Source organism: Ictidomys tridecemlineatus, chromosome 11, assembly GCF_052094955.1.
Source record: "Ictidomys tridecemlineatus isolate mIctTri1 chromosome 11, mIctTri1.hap1, whole genome shotgun sequence".
In the NCBI taxonomy this organism is placed as follows: domain Eukaryota; kingdom Metazoa; phylum Chordata; class Mammalia; order Rodentia; family Sciuridae; genus Ictidomys; species Ictidomys tridecemlineatus.
Genome location: NC_135487.1, coordinates 75,829,714 through 75,854,542, shown reverse-complemented (window position 1 = coordinate 75,854,542; position 24,829 = coordinate 75,829,714). Strand labels below are relative to the sequence as shown.

Sequence of the window (24,829 nt, the reverse complement as noted above, 5' to 3'; positions counted from 1 at the left end):
TACTTGTGCCAGGTCCCAGAAACTTTCTCAAGGAAGGTAAGATGGCATTCACAGAGTTAATGTGAACCTCAGAAATTGTTCTTCATTATTGCCTGTTACCCACAGTCTTGAAAACAATTGTGTTCATATATTTTGTTAATTATCATTTGGTTGTTTCAGGTAATAGGGCAAATCCAGTCTCTGTTACTTCATCATGGCAAGAATGAGCTTAAGAAGTTTTATGTTTTCCTTTGTCATGGGAAGAGTTCTGAATAACATTACAAAAGTTGATTTATATTATTTGACAATTAAGTTTAGGAATTAATACCATATATAAATATATTCTCTACTCAGCTTTAAAAATTCACTGTTGAGGTAATTGTTGAAATTTTTGCTTTAAAGGGAGCTGTGCTCAGGTTTGGTACCTTCCTGTTGAGATAAAGACAGAAAATAGTGATAAAACAAAGTTTAAAAACTGGGGATTTTGAGCTTGGTCTAATTGAGCCACATAAAAGAGGACCTAATATCAGCCCATGCAAACCTGATGATAGAAATTGTCTCCTTCAGGTGATCATTTCCTAGGAATTCCTTTCAAAGGATTTTCTTTGGCTTTCAGCATTTGATGGTAAAGTAAGAAGTTGTGTATGCCACATGATAATTACTTGGTTTCAATGTGTATGTGTATTAGTTTTAACTTTTTATTCCTTTGCTTACTACATTTTAAAGAATTTTGAGCAAAAGTTTTGTTAAAGGTTTTAGGAAGAGATAGTTTTTTAACATGATATGTAAATTGGCAAAGTTTCTTGGATAAGATGAAATTGGAAGAACATCTCGAAAGAACAGAGTGGAGTGTTGGCTGTTGTGTGAAGGCTGTTATGAGCATATAGGTTCTTAGAGAGAAGAACTTGGCAGGACCATTACAGAGAGCAAAAGGAGTTATGAGGTAGAAAATGTTAGGGGGATATGAAGCTGGGCAGGACTGGCAAAGCCAAGCACTTACAGATCTCCCTAAAGAGTGTAAAGAAATTGTAAGTTTTGAGTTGGTTTTTACACCGATGAAGTAGTTTGCATAAAGTACAACTTCTGGTACTTGGTTTGTAAGTGATCAAGTTTGAATTTATTGTTATGGTTGTGACCAGAAATTGCTGTACAGTTAATTGTACAAAGTACTATGTTAAAAAGTGTTTTAGGCAAAGTGTGGGTTAATGGTGAACTTGTTCCTAAGCAGTTCATAATTTATGCTTGTATGCCGTGTGCTTAACTTTTATGTAAAAAATTAAGGAAAATTTCCTGAAATTGTTTAAAAATTTTCAGAAAAGAGATTTTGAGACTGGGATGTAATTCAGAGGTAGAGAGTGTGTTTAATAGGCATGAGGTCTGGGTTTCGTCCCCAGGCGTCACCCCCCACCTCCACGCACACAAAAAGTTTGTGAGGAAATAAAAGAAGGTTGTCACCCTTTGTTCTTGTGTGAAGTATTCAAAAAATTCAATATTTTTGTGTTCAAATACTAAGTCACGTGTGTGTGTATAATGTTTTAAATCATTAAAAGCTCAAATTCTATGGGAAGGATTTATATTTACAGAAAGTTTGAATGTAGTGATATCTTGTTTATCTTTAGGAGAACAATACTAGGGGAAAGATGTGTTCATCTAATTTTAATTAAAAAATGAAGTAAAATGACACCATACTAAGATTCAGCTCTCTTCTTGTTCTGTCCTACTACCTTCCCTACTAGTATTATTACTAGTATCATGTCTGGGAGAAAATTGTAAGAATAATAATTTAAAATTTCTCTGGCCATTTCTGTGATTTGTGATAAAGATGTGTAAGTTACATAACTAAAGTAAAAATTAAGGTAGATGTTTTTATTGGGATTTATTTTTTCTTCCCCCAAATGTAAATGAGACTATGATTGTGTTATTTAACTATTTTTAATTCAGGAGATATAAAAATGGCAATATTTTAGAAAACTAAAATTTAAGAAACATGAAGGTATCAAATTCTATATAGAAACTCTTTTTATTCCTACAGTTTTATTGCAGCTATTACATTTTAAAAACAAGAGCATGTGTGTGGCAACTGTGGAAAGATGTGAAGAAATGGTTCAGTGTCATGTCAAAGATCAGTTTGAAGAAAGTTAATAATTGATAGACTTAAAGTTGAAATGAGACAACCTTTCCCCCCCATGTGTTAAATGTGTTTTCTTTTTCATTTTAAAAATACAAAGGCATTGGCAGAGATGAATTTAAGGAGGTAAGTTTCAAGTATAATAGCAATGCATTTTAATTCAGAAGGGAAATGCTGCTAATTAAAATTTGAACACGTCATTATTTGTGTTGTTTAAATGTTTGTCATTGCAACTGTTTGTTTCCTTTTACTTTTTGTTATTTGGAATTCAATTTTGCTTTTTAGCTTATTTTTTGGGATAAGATATGATAATGAAGAAGTGGAAAGAATTCTTTTAAAGTAAATGTATGTTATGGTTTTAAAGTTTGGTAAGCAGGAGTCTTTGATGTCAATTTTAAATATGCTTGTAGTTTACCATCCAGCATGGTAGCTACTAGCCATATGTGGCAATTGGGCACACAAACTGTTACTGTAGTATTCTGGTGTATAGTTTACTTTCTGTGAACACCAAATTTTGAGTACTTGATTTGAAAAAATAATGTCGTTAATTAAAAAAAAATTGATTACATGTTGTAATGACATTTTGATATTTTATGAAAATACAATATTAAAATTAATTTTAAATATGGCTACCTAGATCATTATATTTATATTTATATTATATTGCATTATATTTATTTGACTGATCTAGGTGATGTTAAGTTCATCTTACATTTATAATTTTACTGTAAAGTATTACCTCAGTTTTCCTAGGGTGCTCTCCATAAAACATCCAGTAACATAAAGGGAATGAAAAGCTTACAAGCAAAGTAGATATTTTCAAGTCTCTGTTAAAAAAAGTCATGTATTTTTAATCATAGGAAAAGTCTTTAGATCTTCATTTGAACTCTCTATTCTTTTTCTTATCACTGAAGATTATTTAAATTTTTATCAGCTGGATAAAGTAATTTCCAAACCATCAGTTTCTGATCATAGGTTTGGAATGTGTTCACCTTGTCTGAGCTGTCATCTGAAAGAAACAAAAGAGGATAAGAAATGTGTTTTTCAGAACTGAAAAATCCAGGTCATTTTGGAACCTGTCTTTTGTGTTGTCTTGGAGTTGTTGCCTATGCTAATTCCTTGTTTTTTCTCTTATTTATCTTTTTCTTATTTCTGTTGATCTGAGACACAGATTTGTGCTTGATGATGATAAGAAACAATATGACTACTCTGTGAGTGAGTCATGTAGTTTTGCTATTGTATGAATGTTTATGTCCCTTCAAAATTCATGTATTGAAATTTAATCCCAAATGTGATGTTAAGGGGTGGGACCTTTGGGAAACTACCCTCAGGAATGGGATTAATTTACTTTGGACTTTTCAGCCTCCAGAACTGTGAGTAATGAATTTCTGTTGTTTATAAATTAACCAGTCTAAAGTATTGTGTTGTATTAGCCCAAAATGGAATAAAACAAGTCTTTCGTTACTTACTTGCCAATCTTTTAGCTGACAAGTTATCTTTCTCCCAGCATATTCATATTCTGTTCGTTTGGTGTAACATTATAAGAAATGTTTGACCTTCATGTTTGAAAAGTTGCCCCTCTATTATAATAAGGCTTTTTGAAAAACTTAAGTGCTAGCATATTTAACTTTCCAGGTATTTTCTCATATAGCTTTTTTTTTTTTTTTTTTTTTTTGTCTTTAGGGCTTTATAAATTCTCTTGGTAGCTTGAAAGTTACCAGCTGATACCGACCAGTTTTTGTAGTGTCCTGCTGTGGTGTACTTAGGAAAAATTTTACCAAATACAATATCATATTCAAAAAGTTTAATGTCAACTGTTCACAAATAATTACCAAATTTCTATTTGTAATCTCTACCTTTCTTCTGAACTTTAGACTTGTTTCTTTAATTGCTGTGCTTATTTATCTATATAGATGTCCTCAAGGTATTTCAAACTACATACATCCCAAAGAAACCCTATTATTTTTCTTTTCCTCTTTTATATTTTCAATCATAGGTTGAGAGACTTTTTCTTTGATCTTTATCATGTGCATGCTTTTATACACAAACTGTGCTTCTTTCTCACGTGTTTCTTTCTTTCTTTTTTAATATTTTGTTTTAGTTGTACTTGGACACAGTACCTTTGGTGAGCCACAACCCTAGCCCCCTCTCATGTGTTTCTTGGGAAGTATGCACTCTACTATTTCCTTAAATAGGTAGTGCTTTGGTGAGAAGGTTTGATCAGAGACAAAGGTATAATGAAGTTTCTCTCTCTTGAGATCTGAACTACTCTCCATGGTGGAAAATTTCTTCATTTTCAACTTATTCCTTAGTCCTACCCATCAGAGAATTATAATACTTTCTTCCTACCACCAATTCTAGACTTTCTCCATCTATTTTTTATATATTTATTTTTTAGTTATATATAGGTGGACACAATGTCTTTATTTTACTTTATGTGATGCTGAGGATCGAACCCAGTACCTCACACATACTAGGTGAGCGCTCTACCTCTGAGCCACAACCCCAGCCCTATACTTTCTCCATTTTGATACTATTTGAAGTCCAGCTGATGCTGCCTCAGTACCCTCATCTCAGCCAATGTATTGCTGTAGCCGTTTGGAACAACTGACCGTAGATCTGGAGCCACTTTAAGAGAAACTTGGAGTTGTCCAGTTAGGGAACCTGAGGGTTATGAGTTTCCCATTTAATAGAAATCCAGCCTCTGATGTCTTAGCCTGGCACTGTCTGGGAGGGTGAACAGATCTGATCTCTGAATTACAGTACAGTAGTAGCAGATAAGAAATGGCCACACAAACTCATGGGAAATGCCTTAGATTACAATGAACAGTATTACTGCTGGGCCAGTATTTTCCTTCAACCTAATATGTTTTTTTTTTCCTTCTCATTCATCATAATGAAATTGCGGTGGAATGGGAAGTGTGGGGTGGATAGTTTTATTTTTTTATAATAAATTCATGTAAACCATAAAGCCATGTAATCTGGAAGGAGAAAAATAAATAACAGAATAAGTTTTGGATAGACTTCTTAATAATCCCATTACCATTTTCCAGAATCAGGTCTTTGGAAATAGTTGATTTTCAGGTAGTGTGATCCTCTACTACTATGTCAGAGTATCTTATTATATTAAAATTAGGTGGCAACCTGTTTAGGAGCCTTCCTGAGTTATTACCACTTTTAGCAATAAGAAATGAGAATAGTTGATTCTAAGTACATATTTATGAAGTCTACATATTCTTTTTTTGGGGCAGTACTGGGGAGCAAACCCAGGACCTTGAACATGCTAGGCAAACGATCTACCACTGAGCTACAACCCCACCCCCAGTCTCCATTTTCTTGAAGAATATATAAATTCTTTTCATGAATGCATCATTTAATGACAAGATAGGTTCTAAGAAATGCATTGTTGGATGATTTCATTGTTGTATTAACATTATAGGGTGTACTTAGATAAACTTAGATGGTGGCCTGTTGCTCCTAGATCATACTGTATATTATTACTATGCTAAATACTATAGGCTACTATGAGTATTTGTGTATCTAAACACAGAAAAGTTCAGTAAAATTGTGGTATAAAAGATACAAAATGGGCCATCCTATATAAGATGCTTACCCAGGAATGGAACTTGCAGGAATGAAGTTGCTCTGGGTGAGTCAGTGGTGAGTGCATGTGAAGGTCTGCAATATTAGTGTACATCAGACTTTATACAAGCTGCACACTTTGGCTACTCTACCTTTATAAAAACAAATATCAATAAACTATAACTTTTTGACTCTTATTTAGCTTAAAACAAATGTATTATACAGCTGCACAAAAATATTTTCTTTATGTTCTCATTGTATAAACTTTATTCTATTGAATTTTTATTTACTTTTTAAATTTGTTTTGTTATAAACTAAGAAACACATACATTAGCATAGGCCTACTCAAGATCATTAGTTTTACTGTCTTTTACTCCATAACTTGTCCCAGTGGAAGGTCTGTAACAATAACATAAGAAGCTCTCATCTTCTATGATAATAATTCTGCCTTCTGGAATACTTCCAGAAGGACCTGCCTGAGGCTGTTTTACAGCTTTCTTTTTTAATAAGTAGAAGGAATACAGCTTCATGATAACAAGTATAATGTGGTAAATACATAAACCAGTAACAGTTCATTATGAGGTATTACATACTGTACATAATTCTATGTACCATACTTTAAAAATTTGTTAAAAAATTTATTTAATTTTTTTTAATTGCAAATGGACACAATACCTTTATTTATTTATTTTTATGTGGTCCTGAGGATCGAACTTAGTGCCTCATACGTGCTAGGCAAGTGCTCTGCTACTGAGCTATAACCCCAGACTTGTGTCCTACTTTTATTTTTTTACAACACAGCACAATAGGTTTTTTAAAAAAAATAGTATCACCAGAAACATGAATAATATGTTATACTATGTTGTGATGTAGCTGTCAATAGGTGGTCGTGATTTCTCAGCTCCATTATATAATATTATGGGTCCACATTATGTATTCAATCCATTCTTTCATCAGACTGTCATGTGACACATAACTGTAGTGCCTTAGGAAGAGACATAATAAAATAGTTTAGTGGTACTTCTGTAAAATGTTCTAACTCTTAGGACTGTTTTAAAATTTTTTTTTTAACTGTAGTTGGACATAATACCTTTATTTTATTTATTTATTTTTATGTGGTGCTGAGAATCAAACCAAGCGCCTCACTCGTGCTAGGCAAGTGCTTTACCGCTGAGCCACAACCCTAACCCTTCTTAGGACTTTTTTGTTATAAAAATGCTAAAGTTTTTCTTTAGAAAGTTCTAAACTTCATTGTACCAAATCAATTTGTGATCTTGCTTAGTCCCCGTAAGTGAAAGAGAAAAAGTTAACCTCATCTGAAACTTAAGGTAAAACAAATGAGTCAGAAATAAATAGTTCCAGTTTTTAGGATGGCTGAGTACGTTCCAAACCAGAAATGATTAGAAAGGAACTTCATTGCACCAAATCAATCATAAGCAAGTTTGCAGTTGACAGGCATTTTAATTCACCCTAGAGTCACAAAGGAAACAACATACTACAAAAATAGAGAATTTGCATCAAATAATCTGTCTCAGCACTATGGCTTGAAAAAACTTACACCTGTCAGATAATAGTAGGGTCTGTGCTTAGGTCTATCGTGAAAATGGTGTTACATGTTACCAGGAACAACATGGGGACTACACTGCTGCCAACATCCTGCTGCCAGGAGCACATCAGGCATATACATGAAGATGTATTTGAGAGGAAATGAACTTGAAGAAGAAGCATATGTGCAATACTAAAAGAAAAGGGGTCTTGACCTAAGTTCAGCAAAAATACCCAAGTAAAACAAAAACAACTGGTGAGCTTTTCTTAGTTTAAACATTTATTCTTCAAAATGTGTCTTATCATAATATGGTGATGTTTCATAATTTCCAAATCAAGATACAAATAATTCTTAGTTCTACCCTTTTGCTTCTGTTCTCTTATATAGAAGCATTATATCTCATGTCAGTATACAATATAACATATAGTTAATATGAAGAACAAAAGCTTGCTTGGCCCTAGTTTGACCTCAGTATAAGGAAAATCCCATGACTAAAACATTTAAAAACAAACCTATAGCAAAAAAAAAAAAAAAAAATTGACCTTCATGCAAGACTGACAATTTAAAGATGGATGTACTGCCTGTAATACCAGCAACCCTGGGAGACCGAGGTAGAGGATCACAAGTTGGAGATCAGCCTCAGCAACTTATCGAGATCCTACCTCAAAATAAAAATTAGGGCTGGGTTTTGGTTCAGTGGTAAAGTGCACCAGACTCAGCAACTTAGTGAGACCCTGTCTCAAAAATAAAAATTAAGGGCTGGGATTGTGGTTCAGTGCTAAAGTACTTGCCTATCATGTGTGAGGTGCTAGGCAATTCTCAGCCCAGCAATAAATAAATAAATGTTCATTGACAACTAAAAAAATAAAGTAAGAAGTCTGGGGATGTAGTTCAGTGTTAAAAAACCCCTGCGTTCAATACCTAGTTATAGCCCCCCCTACCAAAAAAGAAAAGAAAAGAAAAGCACCATAGCTATACTACCAAAAGCACTGTAAAGACTTTAATGCAATTCCTATTAAAATCTCAGTGACATTCTTCACAGAAATAGAAAAAGCAGTCATAAAATTTATCAGAAAAATAGGAGACCCAGAATAGCCAAAGCAGTCCTTAGAGAAGCAGGAGGCATCACAATACTAGACCTTAAACTATTCTTCAGAGCCATAGTAACAAAATCCTCATGGTATTAATACCAAAACAGACACATAGAATAGAAAACACAAAGACAAATACAGTTATCTCATACTAGACAAAGGTACCAAAAACATTCATTGAAGAAAAGAGAGCTTATTCAACAACTGGTACTGGAAAAACTGGAAATCCATATGTAGCAAAATGAAATTAAACTCTTAACCTCAACTCAAAGTGAATCAAGGAGTTAGGCATTAGACCAGAGACACTGCACCATCTAGAAGAAAAAGTAGGCCCAAATCTTTACCATGTTAGCTTAGGAACTGACTTCCTTAACAAGACTCCTAAAGCACAAGAAGTAAAATCAAGAATGAATAAGATGGCCAGCTGTACCACTCCTTGGTTTATACTCAGAGGACTTAAAATTAGAATGTTACAATGATGCAGCCATGTCAATGTTTATAGCAGCTCAACTTGAAATGGCCAAACTATAGAACCAACCTACATGCCCTTCAGCAGATGAATAAAGAAAATGTGGGATGTGTCTGTGTGTGTGTGTCTGTGTGTGTGTGTGCGCGCACACACACAATGGAATATTAGCCATAAAGAAGAATGAAATTATAGCCTTTGAAAGTAAATGGATGGAACTGGAGAATATCATGCTAATAAACCAGACCCCCCAAACCAAAGGTCAAATGTTTTCTCTGATATGCAGATGCTAATTCATAGTAAGGTGGGGAGCTAGGGAAAAATAGAGGTACTTTGGATTAGTCAGATGAGAGTGAAGAGAGGGAAGAGGGTATGTGGGGATAGGAAGGATAGTAGAATGAATCAGATATTATTACCCTATGTACGTATGTGATTACATGACTGGTATGATTCTATATCATGAACAACCAGAAGAATGAGAAGTTATATTCCATTTATGTATAATGTGTCAAAATGCATTCTATTATCACTAATTAAAACAAATGAAAAAAAAATCCAAACTAAAACCCCTACTCTGAAAACTCATCTGCTTTGTCAAATTCAGTTGAATTATATTTGCTTTTTAAGTAATCTGCTTTAAAAAACAAAACCACCACATTAAAACCCAAAGCTACCACATCTATTTTTGGGTTGGTATGTTACATATCATATTTAAGAAAAATTACTACAGTATTAATTTGCATAACACTCAAACTTCTGATCAGAAGGTAATCACAATTTTAAAAGCGTAGATTTTGGGGAGATCCAACATGGCGGTGGGCGGAGAGGCAGCGCTTTCAATACCCCCTCAGTGATGGGGTCATAAAGATGCATAGATAACGCTTAGATTCTACCAACGGAGAATCTCCTAGCAAAATTCCACCGAAGAGAGATCCGCCGGGAGCTACTAGGATTTTTTGAAGTGACAATTTGCCCCAGACGAGCAAATCCCCGCCTCGAGACGCAGAGGTCTAGATCCGCCAGCTGCAGTCCGCGCGCCGCGGTGCGGCTGCCGGCTTGTCTGCCCGCAGCCAACGTGACTGGATCCCGCTAGCCTCCGAGATGCAGCTTGTCAGGAAGAGGTCTTTAGCCAAGCCTTCATGAAATAGCAAGCCTGGAGCTGAGACCAACTGGGGACGGACCTGTCCCACCCCTCCCTTCGGACACTCCGGCAAGGAGCCTGGGGCCCGCCATAGCAGAGAGGTGATGTCATTGGAGTTCAGCCGACGGAATTCCTTCCCAGCAGAATCCACTTTAGCAGGTGTGTGACTCCCTCCCCATCCAGATACAAGCAGCCAGGAAACTTCAGGGATCTCTCAGGGGTCGTGTCTGTAGGGAAGCAGAGGGGATCCCCGACCCCCAACCCCCCATATCACCAACAGTGACTCCCAAGGTCTTAGCCGCCAGTTTACCACAGCACTGGGGCTTAAATGGGACACGTGGTGGGGCTGCAAGTGTAACTAGGTCTCTGGGGAACTGCTTCTGGTGAACAAGACCTGGCTGGCTGGCTGACAGGAGGAAGTGGGGGAAGGGCCAGAGAAGTGAAACGGCTCTGGACTGACAAGTCTGAGAGACTCCCAGGAGATGCCTTACAGGGATTGCTATTGACAGGTAGAGGGCACAGCTCTGCCTACTGGAAGAGAAGAAAATGAATCTCTAAGACTTCAATTTTTTTTTCTTCTTCTCTCTCTGTTCCTTTCTCCCCTTTTCCTTCTTTCTTTCTTTCCCGTTTCAAGTTTTATTTTTCTTTTAATTCTCCTATATCTCTCTCTCTCTCCTTCTTTCTTTTTAAGAGCACCTTCATTCCCCTACACCCCCAACTTTCATCCCAAGCATTACGTCTTCCATTACGTGTAATTGTCTAAATGCAAATAGGTGAATGTCTCGAGGCTGTCTATAGGGCTCCTAAATACCTACCCAGTACCAATACCCTGATCCAATTGCCTGTTAGTATCCACCTTTAGTAGAGCAATCTTCTAAAGTAGCCAAGACATACCAACCCTTATACCATCATAGCACCTAACCTAAACATAAAGTCCTAAGAACAAACAACAAATCACTATATGCATGCAGAACCTAGAAGCCTTTTATGAAGTGAATGAATCAGCTTTAAAGTACAATAAAGCCCAACATTTCTAGGCATAATCTCCCACCACAAAGAAGAGATAGCAGAGATATACAAAGCCAAAACAAATGTATAGGAGAAAGCAGTTACAAAGCTGTCAAACAGAGCTGGAAAGTAACGTGAACAACATGAAAAAACAAGGGGGAAAAAAGGATTACAAACAATGCAGGACAACTTAAATCTACAGGAGGACCTGGAAGCATCAGAAACATGGACAGGGAAAGAAATCAAGGCATACTTAACTCAGATGGAATGGAATATTAGAGAAGACATGAGACAGCAAGTCCAAGCAATGAAAGTATATTTTGAAAACGAATTAAACAAACAAATTCAAACTGCAAAGAACAAGCTTTACCAGGAGATAGAGATTTAAAAAAAAAAAAAAACAAACAAAAACCAAACAGTAATCCTAGAAACGAGAATATTACAAATAGACTAGATCAAGTAGGAGGCAGAACATCAGATAATGAAGACAAAGTTTATCAACTTGAAAAGAATATAGTCAACACAGAAAAGATGCTTAAATCTCGCGAGCAATCTATCTAAGAGATATGGGATCTCATAAAAAAAACTAAATTTGAGAGTCATTGGGATAGAAGAAGGCACAGAGGTTCAAACCAAAGGAATGGACAACCTATTAAATGAAATAATCCTAGAAAACTTCCCAGAGATGAAAGATGGAATGGATTGCCAAATCCTGGAAGCCTACAGGACCCCAAACATCCAAAACCGTAAGAGACCAACTCCAAGACATATAATTATGAAGATAACTAACATACAGAACAAGGAGAGAATATGAAAAGCTACGAGAGAAAGGAGGCAGATTACATTCAGGGGTAAACCAATTAGGTTAACGACTGATTTTTCATCATAGACTTTGAAAGCGAGAAGATCCTGGAACAATGTATTTCAAACGCTGAAAAATAATGGATTCTAACCAAGAATACTGTATCCAGCAAAGTTAAACTTCAGATTTGACAATGAAATTAAAATATTTCATGATAAAAAAAAGCTAAAAGAATTCACAGCCAGAAAACCAGCACTGCAAAGCATTTTGATCAAAATACTACAAGAAGAGGAATTGAAAAATAGCGCCCCAAACTAACAGTGGGAGGTATCTCAGTAAAGGGGGAGAAAAATAACCAAAGAGGAAAAACTAGCCAAACTAAAATAAATAAATAAATAAATAAATAAATAAACATGACTGGAAGTACAAACCATATTTCAATTGTAACCTTAAATGTTAATGGCTTAAATTCACCAATCAAGAGACACAGGCTAGTAACCTGGATTAAAAAAACAAATTCAACAATATGCTGCCTTCAGGAGACTCATATGATAGGAAAAGACATACACAGGCTGAAGGTGAAAGGTTGGGAAAAATCCGACCACTCACATGGCCCTCAGAAGCAAGCAGGAGTGGCCATACTCATATCGAATAAAATCAACTTCAAACCTAAGTTAATCAAAAGGGATAAAGAAGGACATTATATACTGTTAAAAGGAACCATCCACCATCAAGACATAACAATTATCAATTTGTATGCACCAAACAATGGTACTGCAACATTCATAAAATAAACTCTCCTCAAGTTCAAGAGTCAAATAGACCACAACACAATAATTATGGGGGACTTCAACACACCGCTCTTGCCATTGGACAGATCCTCTAGACAAAAGCTGAACAAAGAAACATAAAACTCAATAATGCAATCAATAACTTAGACTTAACTGATATATATAGAATATATCAACCATCATCAAGTGGATACACATTCTTCTCAGCAGCACATGGATCCTACTCAAAGATAGACGATATATTATGCCATAGGGTGACTCTCAGTAAATATAAAGGTGTGGAGATAATACCATGCACCATATCTGAACATAATGGAATGAAACTGGAAATCAATGATAAAAGAAGGAAGGAAAAATCCTGTATCACCTGGAAAATGAACAATATGTTACTGAATGATCAATGGGTTACAAAAGACATAAAGGAGGAAATAAAAAAATTCTTAGAGATAAACGACAATACAGACACAACATACCAGAATCTATGGGACACAATGAAAGCAGTTTTAAGAGGGAAATTAATTTCCTGGAGTTCATTCCTCAAAATAAGAAAAAACCAACAAATAAATGAACTCACTACATCTTAAAATCCTAGAAAAGGAAGAGCAAAACAACAGCAAATGTAGTAGAAGACAAGAAATAATTAAAATCAGAGCAGAAATCAACGAAATTGAAACAAAAAAAAACCATTGAAAAAATTGATAAATCTAAAAATTGGTTCTTTGTAAAAATAAATAAGATCAATAGGCCCTTAGCCATGCTAATGAAGAGAAGAAGAGAGAGAACTCAAATTACTAACATACGGGATGAAAAAGGCAATATCACAACAGACACAACAGAAATACAGAAGATAATTAGAAAGTATTTTGAAACCCTATATTCCAATAAAATAGGAGATAGTGAAGATATTGATAAATTTCTTAAGTCATATGATCTGCCCAGATTGAGTCAGGAAGACACACACAATTTAAATAGACCAAGAACAAAGGAAGAAATAGAAGAGGCCATCAAAAGACTACCAACCAAGAAAAGCCCTGGACTGGATGGGTATACAGCAGAGTTTTACAAAACCTTCAAAGAAGAATTAATACCAATACTTTTCAAGCTATTTCAAGAAATAGAAAAAGGAGGAGCTCTTCCAAATTCATTCTGTGAGGCCAACATCACCCTGATCCCGAAACCAGACAAAGACACTTCAAAGAAAGAAAACTACAGTCCAATATCTCTAATGATCTTAGATGCAAAAATTCTCAATAAAATCCTGGCGAATTGAATACAAAAGCATATCAAAAAAATTGTGCACCGTGATCAAGTAGGATTCATCCCTGGGATGCAAGGCTGGTTCAATATACGGAAATCAATAAATGTTATTCACCACATCTATAGACTTAAAGATAAGAACTATATGATCATCTTGATAGATGCAGAAAAAGGATTTGACAAAGTACAGCATCCCTTTATGTTCAAAACACTAGAAAAACTAGGGATAACAGGAACTTACCTCAACATTGAAAAGCTATATATGCTAAGCCTCAGGCTAGCATCATTCTAAACGGAGAAAAACTGAAGGCATTCCCTCTAAAATCTGGAACTAGACAGGGATGCCCTCTCTCACCACTTCTATTCAATTTAGTTCTTGAATTACTAGCCAGAGCAATTAGACAAAAGAAATTAAAGGCATAAAAATAGGAAAAGAAGAAATTAAATTATCACTATTTGTGGATGATATGATAATATATCTAACAGACCCAAAAGGGTCTACAAAGAAACTGCTAGAGTTAATAAATGAATTCAGCAAAGTGGCAGGATATAAAATCACCACGCATAAATCAAAGGCATTCCTGTATATCAGCAACAAAACTTCTGACATGGAAATGAGGAAAACCACTCCATTCACAATATCCTCAAAAAAAATAAAATACTTGGGAATCAACCTAACAAAAGAGGTGAAAGATTTATACAATGAAAACTACAGAACCCTAAAGAGAGAGATAGAAGAAAATCTTAGAAGATGGAAAAATGTACCCTGTTCATGGATAGGCAGAACTAACATCATCAAAATGGCAATATTACCCAAAGTTCTCTACAGGTTTAATGCGATGCCAGTCAAAATCCCAATAGCATTTCATGTAGAAATTGATAAAGCAATCACAAAATTCATATGGAAAAACAAAAGACCCAGAATAGCAAAAGCAATTCTAAGCAGGAAGTGTGAATCTGGAGGTATAGCGATACCAGATTTCAAACTGTATTACAGAGCAATAGTAACAAAAACAGCATGGTACTGGTACCAAAACAGGCAGGTGGACCAATGATACAGAATAGAGGACACAGAGACCAATCCACAAAATTACAAGTTTCTTATACTTGATAAAGGGGCTAAAAGCATGCAATGGAGAAAGGATAGCATCTTCAACAAATGGTGCTGGGAAAACTGGAAATCCATATGCAACAAAAGGAAACTGAACCCCTTTCTCTCGCCATGCACAAAAGTTAACTCAAAATGGATCAAGGAGCTTGATATCAAATCAAAGTCATGGCGTCTGATAGAAGAAAAATTTGGCTACAATCTACATACTGTGGGGTCAGGCTCCAAATTCCTCAATAGGATACCCATAGCACAAGAGTTAATAACTAGAATCAACAAATGAGACTTACTCAAACTAAAAAGTTTTTTCTCAGCAAAAGAAACAATAAGAGAGGTAAATAGGGAGCCTACATCCTGGGAACAAATTTTTACTCCTCACACTTCAGATAGAGCCCTAATATCCAGAGTATACAAAGAACTCAAAAAATTAAACAATAAGAAAACAAATAACCCAATCAACAAATGGGCCAAGGACCTGAACAGACACTTCTCAGAGGAGGACATACAATCAATCAACAAGTACATGAAAAAATGCTCATCATTTCTAGCAGTCAGAGAAATGCAAATCAAAGCCACCCTAAGATACCATCTTACTCCAGTAAGATTGGCAGCCATTATGAAGTCAAACAACAACAAGTGCTGGCGAGGATGTGGGGAAAAGTGTACACTTGTACATTGCTGGTGGAACTGTAAATTGGTGCGGCCAATTTGGAAATCAGTATGGAGATTCCTGGGAAAGCTGGGAATGGAACCACCATTTGACTCAGCTATCGCCCTTCTCGGACTATTCCCTGAGGACCTTAAAAGAGTGTATTATAGGGATACTGCCACATCAATGATCATAGCAGCACAATTCACAATAGCTAGACTGTGGAACCAATCTAGATGCCCTTCAATAGATGAATGGATTTAAAAAATGTGGCATTTATACACAATGGATTATTATGTAGCACTAAAAAATGACAAAATCATGGAATTTGCAGGGAAATGGATGGCATTAGAGCAGATTATGCTAAGTGAAGCTAGCCAATCCTTAAAAAACAAATGCCAAATGTCTTCTTTGATTTAAGGAGAGCAACTAAGAACTGAGCAGGAAGAGCATGAGGAAAAGATTAACATTAAACAGAGATGAGTGGTGGGAGGGAAAGGAAGAGAGAAGGGAAATTGCATGGAAAAGGAAGGTATACAAAATCACATATAACAGGTTGTGAGGGGAAAGGGGGGGAAAACAAGGGAGAGAACTGAATAACAATAGATGAGGTAGAGAGGGAAGATGGGTGGGGAGGGGAGGGGGGATATTAGGGGATAGGAAAGGCAGCAGAATACAACAGTCACTAATATGGCATTATGTAAAAATTGTGAATGTGTAACTGATGTGATTCTGCAATTTGTATTTGGGGTAAAAATGGGAGTTCATAGCTCACTTGAATCAAATGTATGAAAGATGATATGTCATGAACTTTGTAATGTTTTGAACAACCAATAAAAAAATAAAAAAAAATAAAAGCCCAAAGATGTGAAAGAAAAAAAAAGCGTACATTTTTCAAATTGGCTTGTATTTTTAAAAAATATTTATTTATTTTTGGTTGGACAGAATATCTTTGTTGTATTATTTATTTTTATGTGGTGCTGAGGATTGAACCCAGGGCCTCACATGTGCTAGGTGAGCACTCTACCGCTGAGCCACAACCCCAGCCCCTGTATTTTTTAATAAGTAAGAAGTACAAACTATAGTTATTTTTACAGAGTAACACAGATGAATGAATATGTTAATTCAGAGTCCAGTCTCTAAATGAGAAGAGTGAAACAGAAAGGCTTAGTTTTTCAGTGTATAGTTTGAGCTCTGGGCATGGTGGCACATGCCTGAAATCCCAGAGGCTCTAGAGGGTGAGGCAGGAGTAGGAGGATTGCAAGTTCAAAACCAGCCTTAGCAACTTAATCCTAAGCAACTTAGACCCTGTCTCTAAATAAAATATAAAATGAGCTGGGCATATGGCTCAGTGGTTAAGTGCTCCTGGGTTAAATCCTCAGTTAAGAAAAAGAAAAGAATTGAATTTCAAATGTATATACATGTGTATATCCATAATGCCTATTAAAGCTTAGAAAATTTCTGTAAGCTTAGAAAATAATATATATGGAAAACAGTGTTTAAAACAAATAAAAATATGGTAATTAATGCTTATTTTGGCTGTAATACATTTTTATGTTTCTAGCAGTAGTTAGGAAATTTTATTTAAATTATCATTGCCATGAAAATATATTAAAATTTTCCTAAAAAAGGAGGGAATTTATTTTATATTGGTATATATTTTTTTTAATATTTATTTTTTAGGTGTAGATGGATACAACACAATGCCTTTATTTTTATGTGGTGCTAAGGATCGAACCCAGATCCCACCTATCCTAGGCGAGTGCTCTACTGCTGAGCCACAATCCCAGCCCCTATTGTGGTATTTTTTTAATATGACATCTAAAACTTGGAAAGTTTTTCAAACTTTTTAAACTGGGGTTATAATTTTCAGTTTAATAAAGAGTTAATGTACTTTTTTTCTTTTTCTTTTTTGAGGTGTTGGGGATCCAACACAGGGCCTAATGCAGGCTAGGCAAGTGCTCTATCACTGAGGCATAGTGCCTCAGCCCACTACTTAATATCTTTTATACTGAGCTAAATGATTTAAGGAATATAAGCATGTAGATCCTCCAGGGGTGGTTCTATAACTGCAAATTAGGATTTGATTCGTGTTTTCTCTCTCTCAGTTTTTCTATTTCATAAATTAGTATTGCAAGCATTTTTTTGTACCTTAAGCAGATGCCTTTCTGAAGGAGGTACTGGAATTGAGTGGTAGGTAGCCATGTTAAAAAACAAATAGATATTTTAGGACCCTTATTATTTGAATTATTTATAATCTATATCTTTATAGTTATAAAGCCACATTTCCAGCCTTCCTTTTTGTATCCTGTGCATATGTAAAGAAAAGATGAGTTATGAGTTATGAGTGATGAGTTATGGACTGTATCTTTGAAATTACCTTAACACATCTTTCTTTAGAGAAGAGAGCTAAAACAGGGTTAAATACTCAAAAGATTGCTGGGGTATTAAGAGCGACGAGATTCCAGTTTCATTTTGGAAGCCTAGTGATGAATAGCAACTATTGACTAGAGTTTGGGAAGACAGTAAGGATTGTGGAGATTGGGTGAAATCCCTCTTCATCCTTAAAGGAAGACGCTCCTACTTAGTGTATCCTGTTTTTACTGTTTGGGAATATGGACCTGATTCTGATTTCTATTTCTTTTTCAAGAAATATAGTTATAAATAGGCTGTATATATATACTTTTTGTTTAGGCAGATTAGGTATGAATATGTGAAACAAATGAAAAAAGAGACTTGGCTAATTTCTTAAAACTTTGGTCATATTGTAAAACATGAAAGGATTAGTAATTCCATAAAATTTGTTGTACTTCTCCCAAGCATTATTTTTTTCCTTGAAGTCTACCCAACCACTTTTTACATTAGATTTACCCTAATTTGATTTTTTAAAAAATATTATCTCTCACTACTTTGTTCAGATGCTCTCAAATTCCTGGCTGAAATTATCCTTTTGCTTCAGCATCCTATGTAGCTGGGACTATAGGCAGCTGCCACTGTGCCTGGTTCTCTAATTTGAATTTTTAATGGAAATGAAAGTAAATTACAATGAGAGTAATTGCACAAAATATTTAACATTATTTGCTGTTTCAAATTTTGAATCTCCTATACCTAGGTAAGAAAAAGATAGTGATTATTTTATTGATACCAACCAAAGATTATTGAAATCATGTACATTATTAAAATTCTCTTAAAACAATGGTTAAATCATGGTAGTCAAACTCCTAAGTATCATCACTCCTTCACCTAATATCAGCGTGAGATGAGATATTCACCAATTTTTAATTATGTTTTAGATTATTAGAGACGGATAGTAAGTCTTTAAGATCTGTAAATGGGTCAAGAAGAAATAGTGGCTCCTCTCTTGTATCAAGTTCATCAGCCTCCAGTAATCTCAGCCACCTTGAAGAAGATTCTTGGATTCTTTGGGGAAGAATTGTTAATGAATGGGAAGATGTGCGCAAAAAGAAAGAAAAACAAGTTAAGGTATTCATGTTTTTTATTGAAGTTTTTTCTCTCACCCCGTAGGGTATCAGGTATGGATTATTAGAGAATTAGAAAAAAAGTCAGAGTTTAGTGATTTCCAAGCTCTGTATAGTGAAGATATCTGCTTTTAATGTTTTCATGGAATTCTTTTTAAAGTATTCACTGAAAATTTTATTATGTCATGCACATTGTCATATAATTTGTAGATACTATGTTATTCAGTTCTCTTAAAACACTGCAAGAAAAATAGCCTTTAAAATCCCATTAATAATCGCATTTTACAGTAGAGACTGGGACTTAGCAAGTTTGACTAAGTATCACTAGACAGTGGGTGGCAATACTAGGACCCTAGCCAGGCTCTTATTTTAAGTGATTTCAACACTAAAATAAGATAATCGGAAGTCATAGTATAAACTATGTATTATTACTTTAATATTTAAGTACCATTTTCATATTTTCTTAGCTCAAAGGAGTAATTTTGTTCCCCCAAATATTCCAATTATTCATGAAATTTTTACATGTAGGCATCAGTTGTTATAGAGGTGCTGAAAATGGAAATATATAGCTGAAAATTTTTTAGAAGTTAAATTCTCTCATTTTATTATAATTTTTGTACTTGGAATTGAACCCACGACTTCATACATAAGCAATCTATCACTAATCTAAACCTCTGGCCCCTTTTATTTTATTTTGAGACAAGATCTCCTTAAGTTGCCCTGGTTGGCCTCAAAGTTGTGATACTCCTGCCTCAGTTTCTCAAGCAGCTGGGATTACAGGTGTGTGCTCATGTCCAGCCAAATTCTCTCATTTTATAGATGCAGAAATGAAGTTGTGACATCATGCATTCTTGAATTATCAGTATTTTTCTTTTCTGCTTTCAATAGCAGTTCAAAATGTGATGGGTATGATGCCATCATTCATAGCTCTGCAGGCTGTCAAGTCTAAATACTTTTAGAGGCAGAATTCTTGGTGAAATGGCCAGAATTTATGCATGGCTTTGTAGCACATCCTCTCCCCATAACAAGAAAAGGATATACCCAAGAGTAAAATCTTATCCTTGGTTAAAAAGTTTCCCAGTTTATTTTAAAACCAGCTTCGTGAATTGATAAAAATTTCCACTCTACTCCAACCATCCCTCACCCACCAAATAAGTCTTCTTTGGCTTGCAAATGTGAGACTTATTAAATAATTCAGATTTAAAATTTTACTTTTCTTTTTTAGGAACTTGTTCGTAAAGGAATACCCCACCATTTTAGAGCAATAGTTTGGCAACTTTTATGCAGTGCACAAAGTATGCCAATTAAGGATCAGTATTCAGAACTCCTGAAAATGACCTCACCTTGTGAAAAACTGATCCGGAGGGACATTGCTAGAACTTATCCTGAACATAATTTTTTTAAGGAAAAAGATAGCCTTGGACAGGAGGTTCTATTCAATGTGATGAAGGTAAGTTCTGTTTGTTCATTTTTTAAATGAAATGAATTCTCAAAAAGTTGAAATTATACATTTCCCATGATAAAGCATGAAATTCCACATAATCAGTTGCTTTGGCAACAAAACTGATTTTAGCATAATTTCTACTGTAACTTTGCTGCTACATTACTGTTTAACTTAGAGAACTTATTAGAAAATTCATCACATTAGTTGAAAATTCATTCACATTACTAGGCAGGAAATAAAGTAACATATTAATAATTACTCTTCTCCAACCTACTCATAGAGAGATCCTTAATGAAAATGGACAGTTCACTTTATGTGAGGTTCATAGTCTAGGATTCAGGTTTCTCCCAACATGGCTGCATTCATGTCAGCAAATTTTTCTGTTTGCAGTGGCTTGAATTGTTAAGGGTTCTTAATAAAGATTTTACCTAATTTTTTTCTTCAACATTGCCTTTTCTCTTCCCTTAGATTCTTTTTATTCCAGCTATCTTTATGAAACACTTGATTTCTTGTTAAATCATTTTAATTTTGCTTAAGCTTTCTCATAACCCTACTCTAATTTTATCTTAATCAGATACAACTTTTAGTTGATTTTAAAGCTCTGTTACCTTACTGAGTACACATTCTCTTTTTTCCTTCATCCTTAGCAGCTGTTGCTTTCTAATTGGAAATAGTCAAATGAAAATTTTATGTAGTAAAACATTTGCTCTTAAAATATATATAGGATAACATCTACAACAAGTAAACAAGATTTTTTTCTTTAAAAAAATTGACTTTTAATCAACTCTTTCACCAATTTCAGGTTTTGGGAGAAGGAAGGTCTAATATACCATGTCAAAATATTTTGAACACCATATTTTACTTTTTAGGCATATTCTTTAGTGGATCGTGAGGTTGGTTACTGTCAAGGAAGTGCTTTTATAGTTGGATTATTGCTTATGCAGGTAAGTTAATACAAGTATTAAATGTCTAATTAAATTCTTTATTAAGGTTGAATTGGAGGGTTTGAAAAGCATTATTTTTATTAAGTATAAGTGAACATTCAGTATTTTTCCCTAAAGTCTAATTTGAATAATAATATTTTAGTTTGTACTTTGAAAGATGAAAAGTGTTGAAATGATATATAATAGTGTCTTTCATCAAATGATATTTTTTAAGGGTGTTTAAAAAAAATCTTTATTTATTTTTTATGTGGTGCTGAGGATCAAACCCAGTACCTCACAAGTGCAAGGCAAGTGCTCTACTGCTGAGCTATAACCCCAGCCCCTCAAATGATATATTAACAATTTTTTCTTTTTTGTGGTGCTAAGGATTGCCTACTCTGTACCCATTGACCCATATGCCCCACCCCTGAACTTCTTGACGCATACAGTTATACCATAATGTTCTACCAAAACCTGTATCTACTTCTAAGTCTTGTCAACATTTAATGGGGAGTAAGGATATGAATAAAATGATGACATGAAGTTCTTATCTATGTTGTTTGACATCTTTGAAAATTTATATAGCAATTTTATATATCATGGACCTGCAGTCTTATTATGTATATCTTGCCAAAAGCTCTAAAATAGTGTTACTCAACTACTTTTACTGTTTCAGGGATATAGCATTGACAGTGACTTATTTGGGGAATGGTTTGGATGGGATATTTTCAGAATTTAGGGACGGGACGATCGTAACTTTGAGAAGAAATGGCATAATAGTGTTATCTCTTTAGCTTTTTTAGTATATATTTATTTCATTTATTTATTTTTAAGATATTCATCTTTACTCTTTACTCTTGGGAAGGAACTTTGGAGATAACTTGATTTGAATCATGTAGGCTGCATTTTGCATCTCAGTTCTACAGTAGATCTATGAACTTGGGATAGATTATTTAACCTCTGAATCTTTTTTTTTTTTTTTTAAAGAGAGAGAGAGAGAATTTTTTAATATTTATTTTTCAGTTTTCGGTGGACACAACATCTTTGTTTGTATGTGGTGCTGAGGATCAAACCCGGGCCACATGCATGCCAGGCGAGTGCGCTACCGCTTGAGCCACATCCCCAGCCCCAAACCTCTGAATCTTAATTAAATAATATTATCTATGTTCAGATTCTTCATGAGGGTCATATGAAATATTATATATAGAAGTCCTGCTTGGTGTTTGGCATTTAGAACACATGCAGTAAAGGTTCAATGACTTGCCCCAAATCATACATCTTGATAGATAGAAGCAGAGCAGGAGTGAGAAGTTCTTTTTTCCTGATACTTTAATTTTCTAACTCTTTAATTTACCTGATTTTTAAAGCTTTGTGTCAGAAATGTACATACACACACACAAACACACACCCCCCACACACACACACAGACCCTACCTCATTCTCTCTCGGGCTGTGTATAGAACACAGGGTCTTGTGCATACTAAGCATATGTTCTACTACATCATGCTATGCTTCCAGCTCTCCATATGTCTTTTCTGAGTAGCATAAACCTGATGTCTGAGATACTAAGTTGACAATCAAATTGACTTATTTGTATTTTGTATTATAACATAAAAACTGATTCTAGTGATTATTACAGGATTTTTGTCCATTTCTAGGTGAAACTTAGTTATAATTAATATAATACAAAACTAGGTATGTTAATGTTGAGGGTGTAGATGTTCCACAAAGTTGTGACTGTCTTCATTTGTAACTGGTCAATATTGGTAGGTCTTTCACCATTGAACTCAACCATCCTTATCCTTTTGCTTTTATATCAGCTCCAGAGTAATCCTTTATTATCTGAACATAGATAATATTATTTAATTTAGATTCTGAGGTTAAATAATCTAGCCCAAGTTCATAGATCTACTGAAGAACTGAGATGCAAAGCCTAGTTTACACAATTCAAATCAAGTTATCTTCAAGGTTCCTTTCCAGGAGTAAACTTCTGAGACTAAAGAATAAGGTAGATGTCTTAAAAATAAATAAATGAAATAAATATATATCAATAAAGCTAAAGAAATAACACCACTATCCCATTTCTTTTCAAGGTTATGATCATCCTGCCCCATTTCTAATCCTTTAGTAGTCAGCTCTACTGAGTGTCTACAGAGCAATTTTTCCCTACTTGAGGTCTGAGTGTCAAAAGAGCTGCCTAGCTCTTTAGGAGCCCTAAGGAGCTAACCACATTTTCCTTCAAGGTGCTGAAGACAATGGTGATAGTGATATGAGCATCGGCACCACAATTGAAGTCATCAGTGGCATTTTAGCTGTTTTTGTCAGTGGCAGGCAGTGTGCCACCACAACAATAATCTCTTTTAATAGCCCAGGGCCACGAGGTAAAAAGTGTGGTGGATCCAGATTGAAAAACCCCCCTCTTTGATTCTAAAGTTTATGCTTTTATATTTCTAGTATGTAGTGTTTCCCATAACTTCAGTATAGCAGTGTAACTCAGAGAGTCTGATAAAATTTATAAAGTTAGTACAGGTGTAAAAGTGGTTTAAAGTGCTAGATATATTTTTTGTGTTTATCTTAACACTCTTATAAAATTAGGTATATTATACGCGTTAGACCTTTGCAAAAGACATGTTGTCTTATCAGCTCAATCATAGAGAAAGTATGCAGCACCACGTTGCTCTAGGACTCTGTTGTCATGATTTCTTTCTAATGGAAAGCAATGACTAAAACACAGCTGGGTGGTGATTCTTCATATTTATGTGTCATGGAGTCTCATATCTTTTCATTTTGTCACAGGACCCAGTGATACTTTTTGCTACCTCCTTTTGCTCTTTTGTCAAATCATCCTACCTTATGTTTAAAATATCACCATTTAAAAAAATAAAAAATCTCTCTCCCAGTTCTCATATCAGTGCTCTTTCAAAGGGGAGAGGGAATGAAGGTTTTTGGAACATCAGAAGGGAAGAGACTCTTGTAAGAGATAAAAGGGAGATTAATTGATTCATTCCTACTATGATTGGACCAAGGGTTGAGGAGAAGGTGTATCACAACACATGACTAAACTGGTCAGGGTCACTCCAAGTGAATTTGGGCTGACTAAATAAAGACACAGATATAGAAAGTACCTTTTTGGTTTCAGTGACCACTCCTCAGCCACATCTCCCACAAGTGAGGGTGGGGGGAGAGGGGGAGGGGCGCAAGGCAAGCAAGAAAGAGAGGGAACATGCCTCGAACCTGGGTTTCATTGGGGAGAAGCCATTCAAATGAGGCAGGGAGTCAGGTTTCAGAAGGTTGAGTCTAGCTTCATGATGTCTTTCTGTCAGCAGATTGACTGACATCTTGGAAGGTCATGCCCATCTCATGTGCTGTATGGGGATCATAGGAAGAACAAGTGAAAAGGACACATATGTCGCGAGCCCAACAGAGAGAGAGGCA

General features: G+C 35.1%; 1 protein-coding gene across 14 annotated transcripts in view; it reads left to right on the top strand.

The window, feature by feature from the left end:
- Positions 1-24,829, top strand: part of Evi5 (ecotropic viral integration site 5) — a 232,237-nt gene that overhangs the window by 51,800 nt on the left and 155,608 nt on the right. For 12 of the 14 annotated variants that reach the window (XR_013427909.1, XM_040289000.2, XM_078026735.1 and 9 more), the window contains exons 3-5: positions 18,842-19,031; positions 20,253-20,477; positions 21,341-21,415. Coding sequence is in view for 13 of the 14 variants with exons in the window: in XM_040289000.2 (XP_040144934.2) it covers positions 18,842-19,031; positions 20,253-20,477; positions 21,341-21,415 (490 nt within the window). In the remaining variant the exon portion in view is untranslated. Of the gene's footprint in view, positions 1-2,207; positions 2,234-18,841; positions 19,032-20,252; positions 20,478-21,340; positions 21,416-24,829 lie in introns of all 14 variants that reach the window. The other 2 variants (XM_078026738.1, XM_078026736.1) reach the window with 2 other exon arrangements.